The sequence below is a fragment of the Chrysoperla carnea genome, chromosome 1 (assembly GCF_905475395.1).
Source record: "Chrysoperla carnea chromosome 1, inChrCarn1.1, whole genome shotgun sequence".
NCBI lineage: Eukaryota > Metazoa > Arthropoda > Insecta > Neuroptera > Chrysopidae > Chrysoperla > Chrysoperla carnea.
This window is the reverse complement of record NC_058337.1, coordinates 138555936-138569597: the sequence shown is the minus strand read 5'-3', so window position 1 is coordinate 138569597 and position 13662 is coordinate 138555936. Positions and strand designations below refer to the sequence as shown.

Sequence of the window (13662 nt, the reverse complement as noted above, 5' to 3'; positions counted from 1 at the left end):
ATAAGGTAGTTTAAAGTTTCCGGTCGACCACATTTAATTGCCATATTAACCAATGTTTTAAAATACTTTGTTAACACATTGTTTAAAGTACTTAAACTACAATTATCTTTAATCATATTAACAATACAGTTGTTATCACTATTATGATTACCAAAGTCTTGCATTTTGTATGTTTAAACTAACACTAAATTGTTTTCTATAATAATTCAACCTAACTATCAATTTTTTGACACCCCCACCACTACTCTATCAATTGTTCATGCGCACTACTCTATCAATTGTTTGTACACCTATCACAATACCGAACCACTTTGAGGATCATCACAACAACAGCAGGACACATTTCTGAAACAACAGCAAAAATTAGCTAAATATTAAAAACATAAAATATAAAATACTTACACTCAACAAATAATGCTATAGTGGCCCCATGGTTTTGTTTCACATGAATTGTGAGTAATGTGTCGTTTTTGGTCAAATGGTGATAAGCCCACTTTCTGCTGTTTGATGGTATGTAAGCGGTGTCGCTTGGATTGGATGCTTTGCTGAACACGGTAAAAGTTACGGTTCTCAAGCAAACACCGCTTATAGTCCTCAAAAGTAAGTTTTCGGATAGCTGACTTCTTGAGACCCTTGGATCGTTTAGTCTCTTTTTTATTTTGCACCCGAATAGCATACATTTTGCTACGTAATCCGACAAATTCTAGCATAACATCACCATTATTTTCATCGGACATTAAACCCTTGACTTTCTTATTACGTAGTGGTATACCATAGACGTTGTCGGGTGCATAGTCAGCCGTATCAAAACGATTAATATCCTGTTTCATGACCTCATAGACGTCAGTATTTCTCACGCTATAAATTAGACTATCGGTGTCTGTGTATAATAACCTGACATTTGTGGGGTTGTACCGTTGGTACATGTAGTTGTAGTGGAAGTCATACACAAACGTTTTCGATATGTCTAAAATTGTGAAGCCTATGTAGATGGGTTTGTTGAAACGTATCTGTGATTTTTTCATTTCAACAATACTGACGTCATTGTCGAGCACCATCATACTGTGAAAATTGGGTTTGGCAATTAATTTCTTCACACCATGTTTTCCATCCCAATTTTTTCGTATGTACACAACCCGATGTTTCCTCACATTCTCCATGGTTTTACCGAAGATGGCATTAATCATGAGTTTGAATAATGCTTTTTCAAACTCATTTGAGGCGTTCTTGCGCATCTCGGTATTGAAATCAATATATGGTTTCAACCATGCAGATTGATCGAATTGTAACACACGGTGGTATTTTGTTACCTTAACACCGAGTTGTGTATACAGTTTTAAATTCCTGTAGTGCACGACATAGTTGGTCTTATTGTAAAGGGTTGACAGAAGATATTTTTGTTTTGATCCAGGTGGTTTCGTTGTCTCCGGACATGGCGGTAAATCGCTAAAGTTATCATGTAGATGTTGGGGTATTTCAAGGTCTACTTCTAAAATGTACCCGACTGGTGAATCATCTGCAACATCCTCGATGTTTGGTGTGTCGACCCACTTAAAATTTCCTGTTGGTAGGTATCCACACATTGCTGCACCATATAGGTTCACCACATCGTAATACATAAGGTAGACATCTTCTTGAGTTTTATCATACCCCTCTTCCATGTACTTATTGTTTGCCTTAGCATAGCGATTAGAACATTGACTTACACCGCCTCTGATTCCTTTCTCGATAAACAACAAGTCATCAATATCCGTGAACAATTCCAATTTGATATTGGTGTATTTCAACATGGCGCTCCACGTATAGCCAGGAAGTGTGTAATAGTGACTAGGATCGAGACTATAGCTATGAATACAAGTGTTACGGAAATTTTCAAAAATATCCGCAAGTAGTAACACATCAGTTTTCATATACAGGTCTGAATAATCACCTAGTGTATGTAAATTGAATGTGTTCCATACCTGTATCGCATGGTTATAATCCTCATCCGTTATGTGTTCATCTGTTAACACACTGTAGAACGCCTCCTTTGGTGGTAATTTTGTCTCTTGGAGACGTCCCCAGCTACTCATGTATTCATATGGAAATACACCTTTTCTCGTTAGCAATTGAAATTGTTCATCATTACTGACCTATAAAAAATTAAAAAACAAATTACAACCCTGTATTAAAAATTAATTATTTTTTATCATTTACCTCTTTATGTAAAATGGATTTTTTATCATTATCTAAATATGAGGCCAGATTTTCCAACTTGTCTGCGAGAAATCGGAAGGAATCAATGAATCTTAATTGAATGTCCGAGACGTGCTTTGTGAAACTGATGTACTTTTCTTTGTTGATGGGCAACACATCAACTTGACCGTCGATTTCCGTCAGCAGAGCTTCAATAATAAAATGCGAATCGTATCCACTTAAGTTGTGCATCACAACAGGTATCACCCTTGAATCTTGATAATGCAGATTACAAAATTGGTGTGCTGCTCCACGGTAGATACCTAAAATAGATTAATATAAAATTAGATGAAACTAAAAAATAATAAATAACCTGCATTACCTGTGCGATGTGAATGGTCGCGAACACGTATGGAATTGGATACGAAATCTTTACCACAAATGTGACACTTCTCTGCTGACATAAAATCCAGTTCTTGTTCGACGGTGAGCGGATACATTGGTTTAACGTGTTTTATTTTTTGCTCTAATGAGTACGCTACTTGTTCCAGTTCATGAACAAACCACTTGACACAATCAGCACCACGGTATGCCTTATAAAACGATTGGTTGGGATCATGGGTACAATGAACATAGTAACCTACACTGTAGGGTACATGTTTTTGAATATTTTTTGTATAAGACCCATGATCCATTTCCATGTCTTCATGATGTTGTGGTACCAATAGTGCCTCAAAGTCAGCGTACACCATATACTCAACACGTTCCTTGCTGTTGAAATCTTTGAACTCAACGAACCGCTCGTCATCAGTTTCAGGCATTCGTACCCGCACTGCTTCTTGCTCACCACAATTTACTGAATGCTGTTGGAGTTTGACTTCTGTAGCAAAATAGTTGAGACATCGATCACATAAATAAATTTTATGTCTATTACTCTTTACACCCGATCGAGCCAACTTTGCTAAATTTTTTATCCAGCAAAAGTGGTGACTGTTCCCATTCTCCACAGCCAATAGATGAATTTTCTGCCCCGCAGTGTTCGAACTAACGCGTACAGGGAAAATTTCCAAACCATGTATAAACGTATCTTTGTAGCCGTACACGTTAATCGATAAATGCGGGTTCATCTTTTCAAATTTATTAATTTGATCCAGAGACATGGGAAACTTTAATCCATCATATTTTAAATGATATTTATAGTGCTGGTACTTAGTTAAACGATGAGGATTCCTTTCAACCGGGTAAAGTGCTGACATTATCGACCATAAAAAGCAATGTTGGTCATCATTCTGGACATTGATCACAGCTTTTCTACATTTAATTGCAGATGGTAGTTCGCAAAATGTTCCAGCTGTGATCGGAGAGTACTTATTCATGTGGACTCGAATATTTATGATCATGTCAAGAGCCCAACCACTATCGCGTTCCTGGAATTCTTCCAATTTTTTCAACAAATAGTTTTTGACATGATCAATGTACCACTCCTGCATGTCCGTTGTCAGATACATTTCCTTAGCCGACGTTATAAAAGTTTTCAAATCCTCCTCTTTGGTGCTGGGCTTAATGAAATTGCCCGTGAACATAATATACACCTGAAATAAAATCTCATTAGACTATTTAAATTATAAATCTTAAATTTTACTTACCTTGAGGGGATGATTCACTAGCTCACGCCGGACGTGTCTTCTAAACATTGGAAATGCCCGGTTGAAAAATATATTTGGATCTTTATAATCCAAATTTGTAATCATACCAGTCTTCACCCTGCCCTGGTGGTGGGTTTCAATTGTCTCCCAGATTAGATGTCGATTTTGTTTTTTGGTGACACCACCACCTTGCTTAACTAAATCTAATCGCAGTCGGTGAAGTTGCCGCTGGTATGATTTACAAAGTCCAATATTAGCTTCAAGACGCAGAGGATTTTCTTTCTTTAACATCAACATCTTTTTGAATAAGCGGATGTTCTGCTTATTAAGTATCATCCATCGCTCAGCTTCCTCCACCGTCTTGATGAGCCTCAACGCTCTCTCCACTTTCTTCATCATATCAGTGCTACCACCTTGAGGTACCACGTTTAGCGTCTGCATAACATTTTGTTCGTAGGTGTCCATCTTTCAAAAAAAATTATATTTAAGTTTCACAATAATATTTAAAAAATTTTACACTTACCGTTATATTTTCAAATAATAAGCAAAATATACGTTACCGAACCGTTCAACACTAGAGTTAACTAGCAAATGAGTAATATTTGTTTTTTTTATAAAATATATAGACTAAGTTTAGAATAATAAATATATCAAAAACAAAATAATAATAATAATAATAATAATAATAATAATAATAATAATAATAATAATAATAATAATAATAATAATAATAATAATAATAATAAAAATAACGTAAAAAATATATGCGGAAAAAACTAACTGAAGCAAAGGTGAATTTCAAAAGAGATACTTCAACAGCTACGTACATCACTTTTTATAGCATTATCCCCACCACTAAAAAAGTTGTAATTTGATATTTTTATAATCGTAATTCAAACTAATTATTTTTTCTTGGAATTCAGACAAGTTTAAACATGTTCAAACAAGTTTGAACATGTTCAAACAAGTTTGAACTTGTAGCAGGATGATGATATCATATTTTTCAAGGTCAAATTAACATATTATTGAAAATAGCTGACACGTGTAAAATTATTTTAAGATCAAAGTCCATTCAAACAAGTTTGAACATGTATTTTTATTATGTAAATTTCAAGTGTCATATTACATTGCTTAATCATAAAAAAATATTAGCATCCGGTCACGTGTTTTGACACATGTAAAATTATTTCAAACAAGTTTGAACTTGTTACAAGATGATGATATCATATTTTTCAAGGTCAAATTAACATATTCTTGAAAAATGCTGACACGTGTGAAATTATTTTAAGATCAAAGTCCATTCAAACAAGTTTGAACATGTATTTTTATTATGTAAATTTCAAGTGTCATATTACAATGCTGACTCAATAAAAAAAAAAAAATATTAACATCCGGTCACGTATCTTGAATTTTATCATGTATATTTAAAGTGTCAAATTACAATATTTTTCAAGGTCAAATTAACATATTCTTGAAAATTGCTAACTAATGTCAACGTCCCGCCCCCCGTTCACTCCCCGTCAAGCACCACTATTGGTCAAAGCCAATGACGTCATCAATGCTTAGGCAGCCATTATTCTCCTCCACCACACCTCCCGACGCCATCTTGATTTACTATTGGCCAATGTCGAGGTTTCCAACATTCACCTAGGTTTGCCCTTACGTCCCGCCCCCTGTTCACTCTCCGCCACTATTGGTCAAAGCCAATGACGTCATCAATGCTTAGGCAGCCATTCCTTCCCCCACCACACCTCCCGACGCCATCTTGATTTTTACAGCGCTACTATTGGTCAATGATGTCCCCCCTCCAACTTCGCATTCAACCGAGGTTTGCCCTTTTTGGAAAAGTGTACCATTCTTTGGGGTTGAAAGTGGGCTCGATTATCTCATCTAACGTCCAATTCCCGCCCCCTTTAAGCCCCACTTCCAAGAAACACACTCCTGTCAACCACGCCCATCACTATTGGTCAAGCCCCGTTTATGTCATTCCTCACCCCCACCACACCTCCCAACGCCATCTTGATTTACTATTGGTCAATGACGTCATCTATCCCCTCCAACTTCCGAGGTTTCCAACATTCACCTAGGTTTGCCCTTTTTTGAAAAGTGTACCATCCGGGGTTACTTGAGGTCAAACTGTGCCAGGAGTGACTTGACTCTTCTACTAATAGTGAATCTGCTATTTAAACCAAGATTTAAATGCTCTATTTGATCACGCAATATCCTTGCTGCCATTGAGTGGAAAGTACCAATATTAAGACCGTAAGAGCTAACCAAATTATGGACTCTTTCCTGCATCTCTTTTGCTGCTTTATTCGTGAAAGTAACAGCTAAAATATTTTGAGGGGATGCTAAATTTTGATGAATAATATTTGCAATTCTTGAGGTTAGTACTTTCGTCTTACCCGTACCTGCCCCTGCAAGCAAAAGAAGCGGTCCTTCGGTATGAAGAACTGCTTTTTGCTGCTGCTCGTTTAATGAATGTAGGAAATCGTGATTTGGCATATAATATATTTATTTAGTCCAGTTTGTTGTAGGGCTTGAAAAGCCTGCTCGATGTCATGCCGTGGCTTGACCACGGCATCCAGAAAATAAATAAAAATACTAATATTATTAGTATTTTTAACTGGATCCCGCGATTAAGTCGCGGGATGACAATGGTGGAACTGATCCATGCAACAAAGCCGGACAAGCCACGGGATGACAGTGAATAACATAATACCCAATAATACCCTTTTATCAATAAAAATTTATCAAATTCTTTTAAGGTTTTTTAGAATATAAGAAAGGGTAATGATAGGATTATAAATTATTATTTTTAATAATTTGAGATAAGAATTTAAATTTTTATCCTCAATAAACCAGCTATATAAATCATCTATAGGCTTAATCTTATCAGGAATAGTATATTTATCTTTAAATAATTCTTGCAAAGCTCTTTTAGCTTTTTTGGCTTCTGCTTTACGTTCAGTTGTTAGGCTCTGATCATGCACCATATAAAAATATAACGACTCTGGTATATGAGCAAATTTCGTAACAAGCCCAAACCGAAGCCAATATTCATAATCATCAACTAAATGCATGTTTTCGTTATATCCACCTACTCTCTTTGCTATATCTGCTCTGTATAAAAAGCATGCTCCAACACAATCACGAATAGGCAAAAATTCCGGAGATTCTTGATAGAGTCTTGCCCCTATTTTGCCCTGCTCATCAATTAAAGTATAATCGGTATAAACAAGCCCTATATCCGGTGAATTATCTAAAACATTATTCATTCTTGCTAAAGCATCTTCGTGCAGAAAATTATCATCGAAAGTCCAAGTAAAATACTGCCCCTTAGCCTCTTTAAAAGCAATATTAGGACTAGCTGGCAATTTTTTATTAGGCTCATTTCTTATTACTTTAATACGCTGATCCTGCTTTGCATATTCCTTTGCTATTTCAAAGCTTTTATCTTTAGAGCAATCATCGATTATAATAAGCTCAAAATCTTTAAATGTTTGATTAAGACAGCTCTCAATAGCTCTCGGCAATAACTTCTCTCTGTTATAAACTGGTAAAACTATTGATATTTTCGGAGAATTATTATTCATATATTTTGATTTTTATCATTATGTCATTGCGAGCGAATGACATGAGCGTGGCAATCTTATGAAGCAGAACTCCTGAGATTGCTTCGTCGATGCGTTGCCTCTCCTCGCAATGACGTTTTTAATCTTAAACATACCAAGGAGCAAGAGACAAGCCTATCTTAATCCCCCTCACAGTAATATCTTCTTCCTTACTAGCAAGATATTTCTCTTCTTTAACTAAAGCTAAGACTAGCTGGCAATTTTTTATTAGGCTCATTTCTTATTACTTTAATACGCTGATCCTGCTTTGCATATTCCTTTGCTATTTCAAAGCTTTTATCTTTAGAGCAATCATCGATTATAATAAGCTCAAAATCTTTAAATGTTTGATTAAGACAGCTCTCAATAGCTCTCGGCAATAACTTCTCTCTGTTATAAACTGGTAAAACTATTGATATTTTCGGAGAATTATTATTCATATATTTTGATTTTTATCATTATGTCATTGCGAGCGAATGACATGAGCGTGGCAATCTTATGAAGCAGAACTCCTGAGATTGCTTCGTCGATGCGTTGCCTCTCCTCGCAATGACGTTTTTAATCTTAAACATACCAAGGAGCAAGAGACAAGCCTATCTTAATCCCCCTCACAGTAATATCTTCTTCCTTACTAGCAAGATATTTCTCTTCTTTAACTAAAGCTATAGCTTTATTTTGATAGCTGGAACATATTATGCCTATTGAATCATTTCCTGCAAGTATTTCCTCATCTTTAATCAAGGATGATAAATCTTCCTCAGCTATAATTTTGTATATCTTTCTTCTTATAGCTCCTTGATATTTAGCCCTTGAAATAACTTCCTGCCCTACATAACAATCTTTATCATAGCTAACTCCCTTTAGCTCCTCAATACCATATAAAGTGGGTATAGATTTACCAACAATTAGATCATCTACCCCATCTACTATGGCAAAATTATATTTATCATCTAAATATAATTTTTTACTTAGATTCCCGCCTATGCGGGAATGACATGATTGGCTTTGTGTTATTGAGCGAAATCCCAACAAATTATATCGAGGATCACGAGCTGTGACTAACGAATCCATATTTAATTCTTGATGAAAATAAGCAATTTTATACTCATCTTTACAATCTACTATTTCTATTTTAGAGCGGAACTTATAAAAATTTAAGTGATCTATTAAGGCAGTTTTACTTTTCTCATCAATATCAATATAAATTTCTTCAAGGTTATGTATATATACAAAGAAATCAAATAAATATCTACCTTGATTATTAAGTAAATAAGTATAACAATAATTACTCTTATTGATATCATTAGTTGTAAGGTTTTGCAGGAACTTTAACGAATCTGAACCCGCTATTTTAATAACCTCTCTATTGTTTAATATTTCGTACATAATTATAACATTATTGACTTTCTATGCTCCACACTACTATACTTTAAATTTATGTAAATTAAACTTAAATAATTATGAGATGTTCATCTTACTGCATTTCTTCTGAATATAAGATGAGTGATCTAGTTACTAATTTAAAAAAGATAGAGCTTGAACCTCAGCATTTTGATGATGTTTTATATATTCGGAAAGAAATAAATAAAGATTCTGATTATATAGATATATTTTCTTTCCATTTGGTTGTGTAACTATTTGGGGTGGTGACGAAATTCAGGAAAAAGTAATTTTAAATGATACTGATTTAGTAACGATAAATAGACTTGCTGAATCTGTATCCGATTATATTTATTTTGAATATAATGAAGAACACGAAAAAACTTTTATTGACGAAGAAAAAAACAAAATAATTTTAGCTGATAAATCGGTTTTTGTTAAGCTATCTATTTCTCATGCACTTGCTCAATCTGTTAAGCTTAGCGTTCTTGAGCAATCTGTAAGTAATTTGATATCCCAAACCACTCCTATACAACAGGAATTAGCTAGAACCGGTAGTGTCTCTCTATCTAAAAAAGAGATATTACAACAAGTAGGAATATTATTTAGTGAACGCTATTCAATCAGCTTACATAGTGATATATTCGATACTCCTGAATTTTTTTGGCGTCGTCCTAGCTATGAACCCCCATATCTTATGACGGCAGAATTTCAAGACATAGAAATAAGGCAAAATATAATGAATCATCGCCTCAATATGATTCATGAGTTGCTCGATATCCTTTCAAATGACCCTAATTATAAACATTCTACTAAACTTGAGTGGATTATTATTATATTAATTGGTCTTGAATTAGTATTTTCTTTATCTCATACCAATCTTTTTCTAAAAATTATTGGAGCTTTGTAAATAGCTTCATTTATGCAAATTATTAATAGTCAAAAAGTATTAGAAGAGTTTTGTAGGGAATTATCCACCAAAAAATGGTTGAGTATAGATACAGAATTGGAACGTCGTTATACCTATTATGCTAAACTTAGTATAATCCAAGTAAAAGCAGAGGGTTGCAGGATAATAATTGATGCAATAAATAACCTAAATTTAAATGTCTTTAACATGCTACTTATAGATAATAATATTATTAAAATATTTCATGCACCTCGTGAAGATTTTGAAATTTTCTATAATTTGTTTAAAACTCTACCTTCTAATATTTTTGATGTACAAATTTGCGGCAAATATTTGCGGTTTTGGTAGTCAACTAAGCTATGATGATCTTTGTTATAAACTTTTCAAAATCAATATTGATAAAACACATCAAAAATCTAACTGGTTAAAACGCCCTATTACTGAAGATATGCTGAATTACGCATTTTTAGATGTTGAATATTTGGACAAAATATATAAACAGCTAAATAAGATAATTTGGGATAATAATTTAACAAATCAATATCAATCCATGCTTCAGTTTTTATTTAATATTAAAAACTATGAGGTAAAACCCGAAGATGCTTGGAAAAAAGTAAAATTTAGAATTTAGATTAAAGATTTTAATACTAAAATACAAATGCTTGCAGCCTATCGTGAAGAAAAAGCTCAAACTATAAATATTCCACGAAAACATTTCATTTCAGATGAAGACTTAATGAAGTTGTGTAAATATCTACCTTTAACTGAACAAGATTTTAAAAATCTAAACCTAAAAAGTAGACATTTACTAAAACCAAGATACAAAGAAGAGCTAATACAACTATGCAATAGCTATATGCATAAAATAGAATAGCACCGAAAAGTTATTATTCTATGTCATTCCCGCTTAAGGCTTGCTTGCGTAGATCGAGAGTTGTCATTGCGAGGAGCAAAGCGACGTGGCAATCGCAGGAAATAATGATGATAATGCTTTGTCAAAACTTACAGTTTTTCCTCGCAATGAGGGGAAACTGATCCACGCGGGCAATGCCTACTCGCAATGACGGTCTATTAAAATTTTCTTTTACTGTTGAGGATACGGGTTATTACTTGCAACTTGAGCAGTAACAGTTTTTACACTATTATCATCAAAGAAAAAAGTTATATCAACTGTGTCACCAACTTTTAGATCTTTCCTTATATCATAAAGCATTATTTGCTTACCTCCAGGTACAAAGCCAACGTTAAGATAACCAGAAATTAAAAACGGATAATCTACTTTCACCATTTGACTAACACCATTACTGTCGGTAACTGTTTGGTGCATCTCTATTCTACCTATTTGATCTGAAGATATATTAACTACATTATAGCTAGCCGGTCTAGTATTTACTAATGTAAAATACATAGCAGAATTGCTTAGTACATTATTAACATTTGTTGTAGGTCTTACCCTAGGTTGTGCAAATTGTACAGCTCCTGCTGCATTTAACGTAGATAAAGTAACAGATGAATCTGTAGGTTTAGTATTTTGGGCTGGCTGAGTATTAGGGCTAGCATAGCTTGTTATACTAGCAAAAGCTATTAAACCAGCCAATAAAGTTTGTTTCATAATTAACCTTTTAATAGTTTTATAAAATACTAGCATAAATTTTATATAAATCTAGTTTTTTAGAATATAATGCCTGCGTGTTTCTTTAGGAAATCTCTCAATCGCATAACGCAATGTAGTTCTAGGCATTTGCGATATATGTTGATTTAGAAAATCTATCAGCTGCTTTTCGTCCTTTTTTCCTGCTTCGCGTAGCATCCACCCTACCGCTTTATGAATTAAATCATGCTTATCGTTCAGTAATAATTGTGCTATTTTAAAAGTTAAATTGAGTTCATTTTTGCGAATAAAATACCAAGTTGCAACCATTGCTATTCTTCTTTCCCAAAGATTTTCAGATTTTGCTAATTTAAAAAGATATTCCTTATCTTTATCCCATAAATAAGCTCCGATAATATAATGAGCTGAAGCATCAACCAAGTTCCAATTATTAACATATTTTATATTATCTATATAGAATTCATAAAAAAATTTCTTATCATTATCAGAAGCTTTTTGATATTGATTGATAAGGATAACTAATGCTAAAAGTCTTTCTTCATTAAATCTTGATTTAATAAGCCCACCTAAATCATCCTTACTTAAATTATAATAAGTTTTAGCTATTTTACGTAAAGTCGGTACAGTCACCCCTATAAATCTATCATGCTCACCATACTGCCCTTCTTTAGTCTTAAAAAAGATTGTTAAACGTTCTACCGGAATAGTCGCCGAATTAAGTAAAATATTTCTAATTTCTTGTAAATTTTCTTTCATGTTCAATAAGCCATTTTTTGCGATGTAATCCTGAACCATATCCGCCAAGCTCGCCATTATTATTAATAATGCGGTGGCATGGAATAATTATAGCAAATCTATTTGCTCCGTTAGCATTTTCAACAGCTCTATAAGCAGTTTCTTTACCCACTGCCTTAGCTTGTGTAAAGTAGCTCCTTGTTTCGCAATATGGCACATTCATTAGCTTTTCCCATACTAATTTCTGAAACTCGCTTCCTACAAGGCGTAAAGATGTATTAAATTTTTGTAAATTGCCGTCAAAATATGACTTAAGTTCTTTTTCAACTGATGAAATAGGTTTGGTATTGCCATCAATAATAGACAATTTAGTCTTAACTTTAAGCATTTGAATTTTACGTTCTAAGCCTTTACTTTCAGCAAAATCAAGCAAATAATGTTTCTCTTCATCACTAATAGCAAGCATCGAACCAAGCGGCGTATCAAGCAAAGTGGATTTTAAACTCACTTTTTTACCTAAAATTTTTTTAGTATTATATATTGATTTCTTTATTTAACAATTTTATTTTTTTTAAACTAATAATTCTAAGCGATTAAAATAGATAGAACAGAATTTAGCAAGATGAGTATTTAAGTTGAGTGACGTCATTACGAGGAAAAACCGGCTTTGTCGCATGGATAACAAGTTGTCATTGCGATGAGATACGAAGTATCGACGTGGCAATCTCAGGATTTAATATTAGATTGCAGCAAAGCTTCGCTCCTCGCAAGGCATTGTTGCGTAGATCGGTTTTTTTCCTTCTGAGCTAAGGAAATTACGAAGTAATTGACGAAGTGATCCAGCTAAAAAATACAAATTTATAGTATTTTTTATTATTTTTTCTGGATTGCCACGCTCCTTGCAGTCGCTCGCAATGACGAATTTCGATCCACGCAACAATTTCTCCTGGCAATGACGGGAAAACAGTCAACCATCTACAATATCTGCAAGTCTAGTGAATAGAGCCTCAATCATGTCCCAGCCTTTTTTCTGAATATTAAGTAGTAAAAGATCATTAACATTTAACTGTTTTAATAAATCTACTCCCATTTGTTCATGCTCGGGGTCAAGGTGCAGGTGGGTTTTAAAGTGCTTTTCTGCTTTTTTACAACTTAAAAATATTGAGCCTAATTTCTCATAAAATATAGTAGCACACGATTCTATTATCATATGCACAAGCACCGCTCGCTCACTATCACCAAGTGTCATCATTTTTAAAGTAAACCAAGAACCAAGTGCCACAAAGATAGGATCTTCCACTTCGGTATTATTTTTTCTATCTTTTGAGAGTTCTATATTGTGACCGAATTCATCAAGTAAATGTTCCCAAGCAAGTTTTGTAAATTTTTTATGTTCTGAAAATACTACCCTTGCAAGCACCATTTTGTGAAATTCATTTGACCAGATTTGGAAGTAATCAAGAAATTTATTTTTTTGTGCGTCACTTTCTACATTAATTTTAAATAACTTATTTTGTTTAAATCTTTCTTTATATTTTTCATTGTATAAAATTAAACGATCTATTACATTCATAGTTGTTAATGTTAATT

The 13662-nt window shown here is 33.7% G+C and overlaps 1 protein-coding gene across 1 annotated transcript; it reads right to left on the bottom strand.

Annotated features, from left to right (window-relative positions):
• Window positions 1-6443: 6443 nt before the first annotated feature.
• Window positions 6444-8506, bottom strand: LOC123295579 (putative transferase CAF17, mitochondrial). The gene is made up of 2 exons (XM_044876987.1): window positions 8048-8506; window positions 6444-6554 (listed from the first exon to the last, which is right to left on the bottom strand). Exons 1-2 carry the CDS (start codon window positions 8504-8506, stop codon window positions 6444-6446), a joined length of 570 nt encoding a protein of 189 aa, XP_044732922.1.
• Between the last annotated feature and the right edge of the window lie 5156 nt (window positions 8507-13662).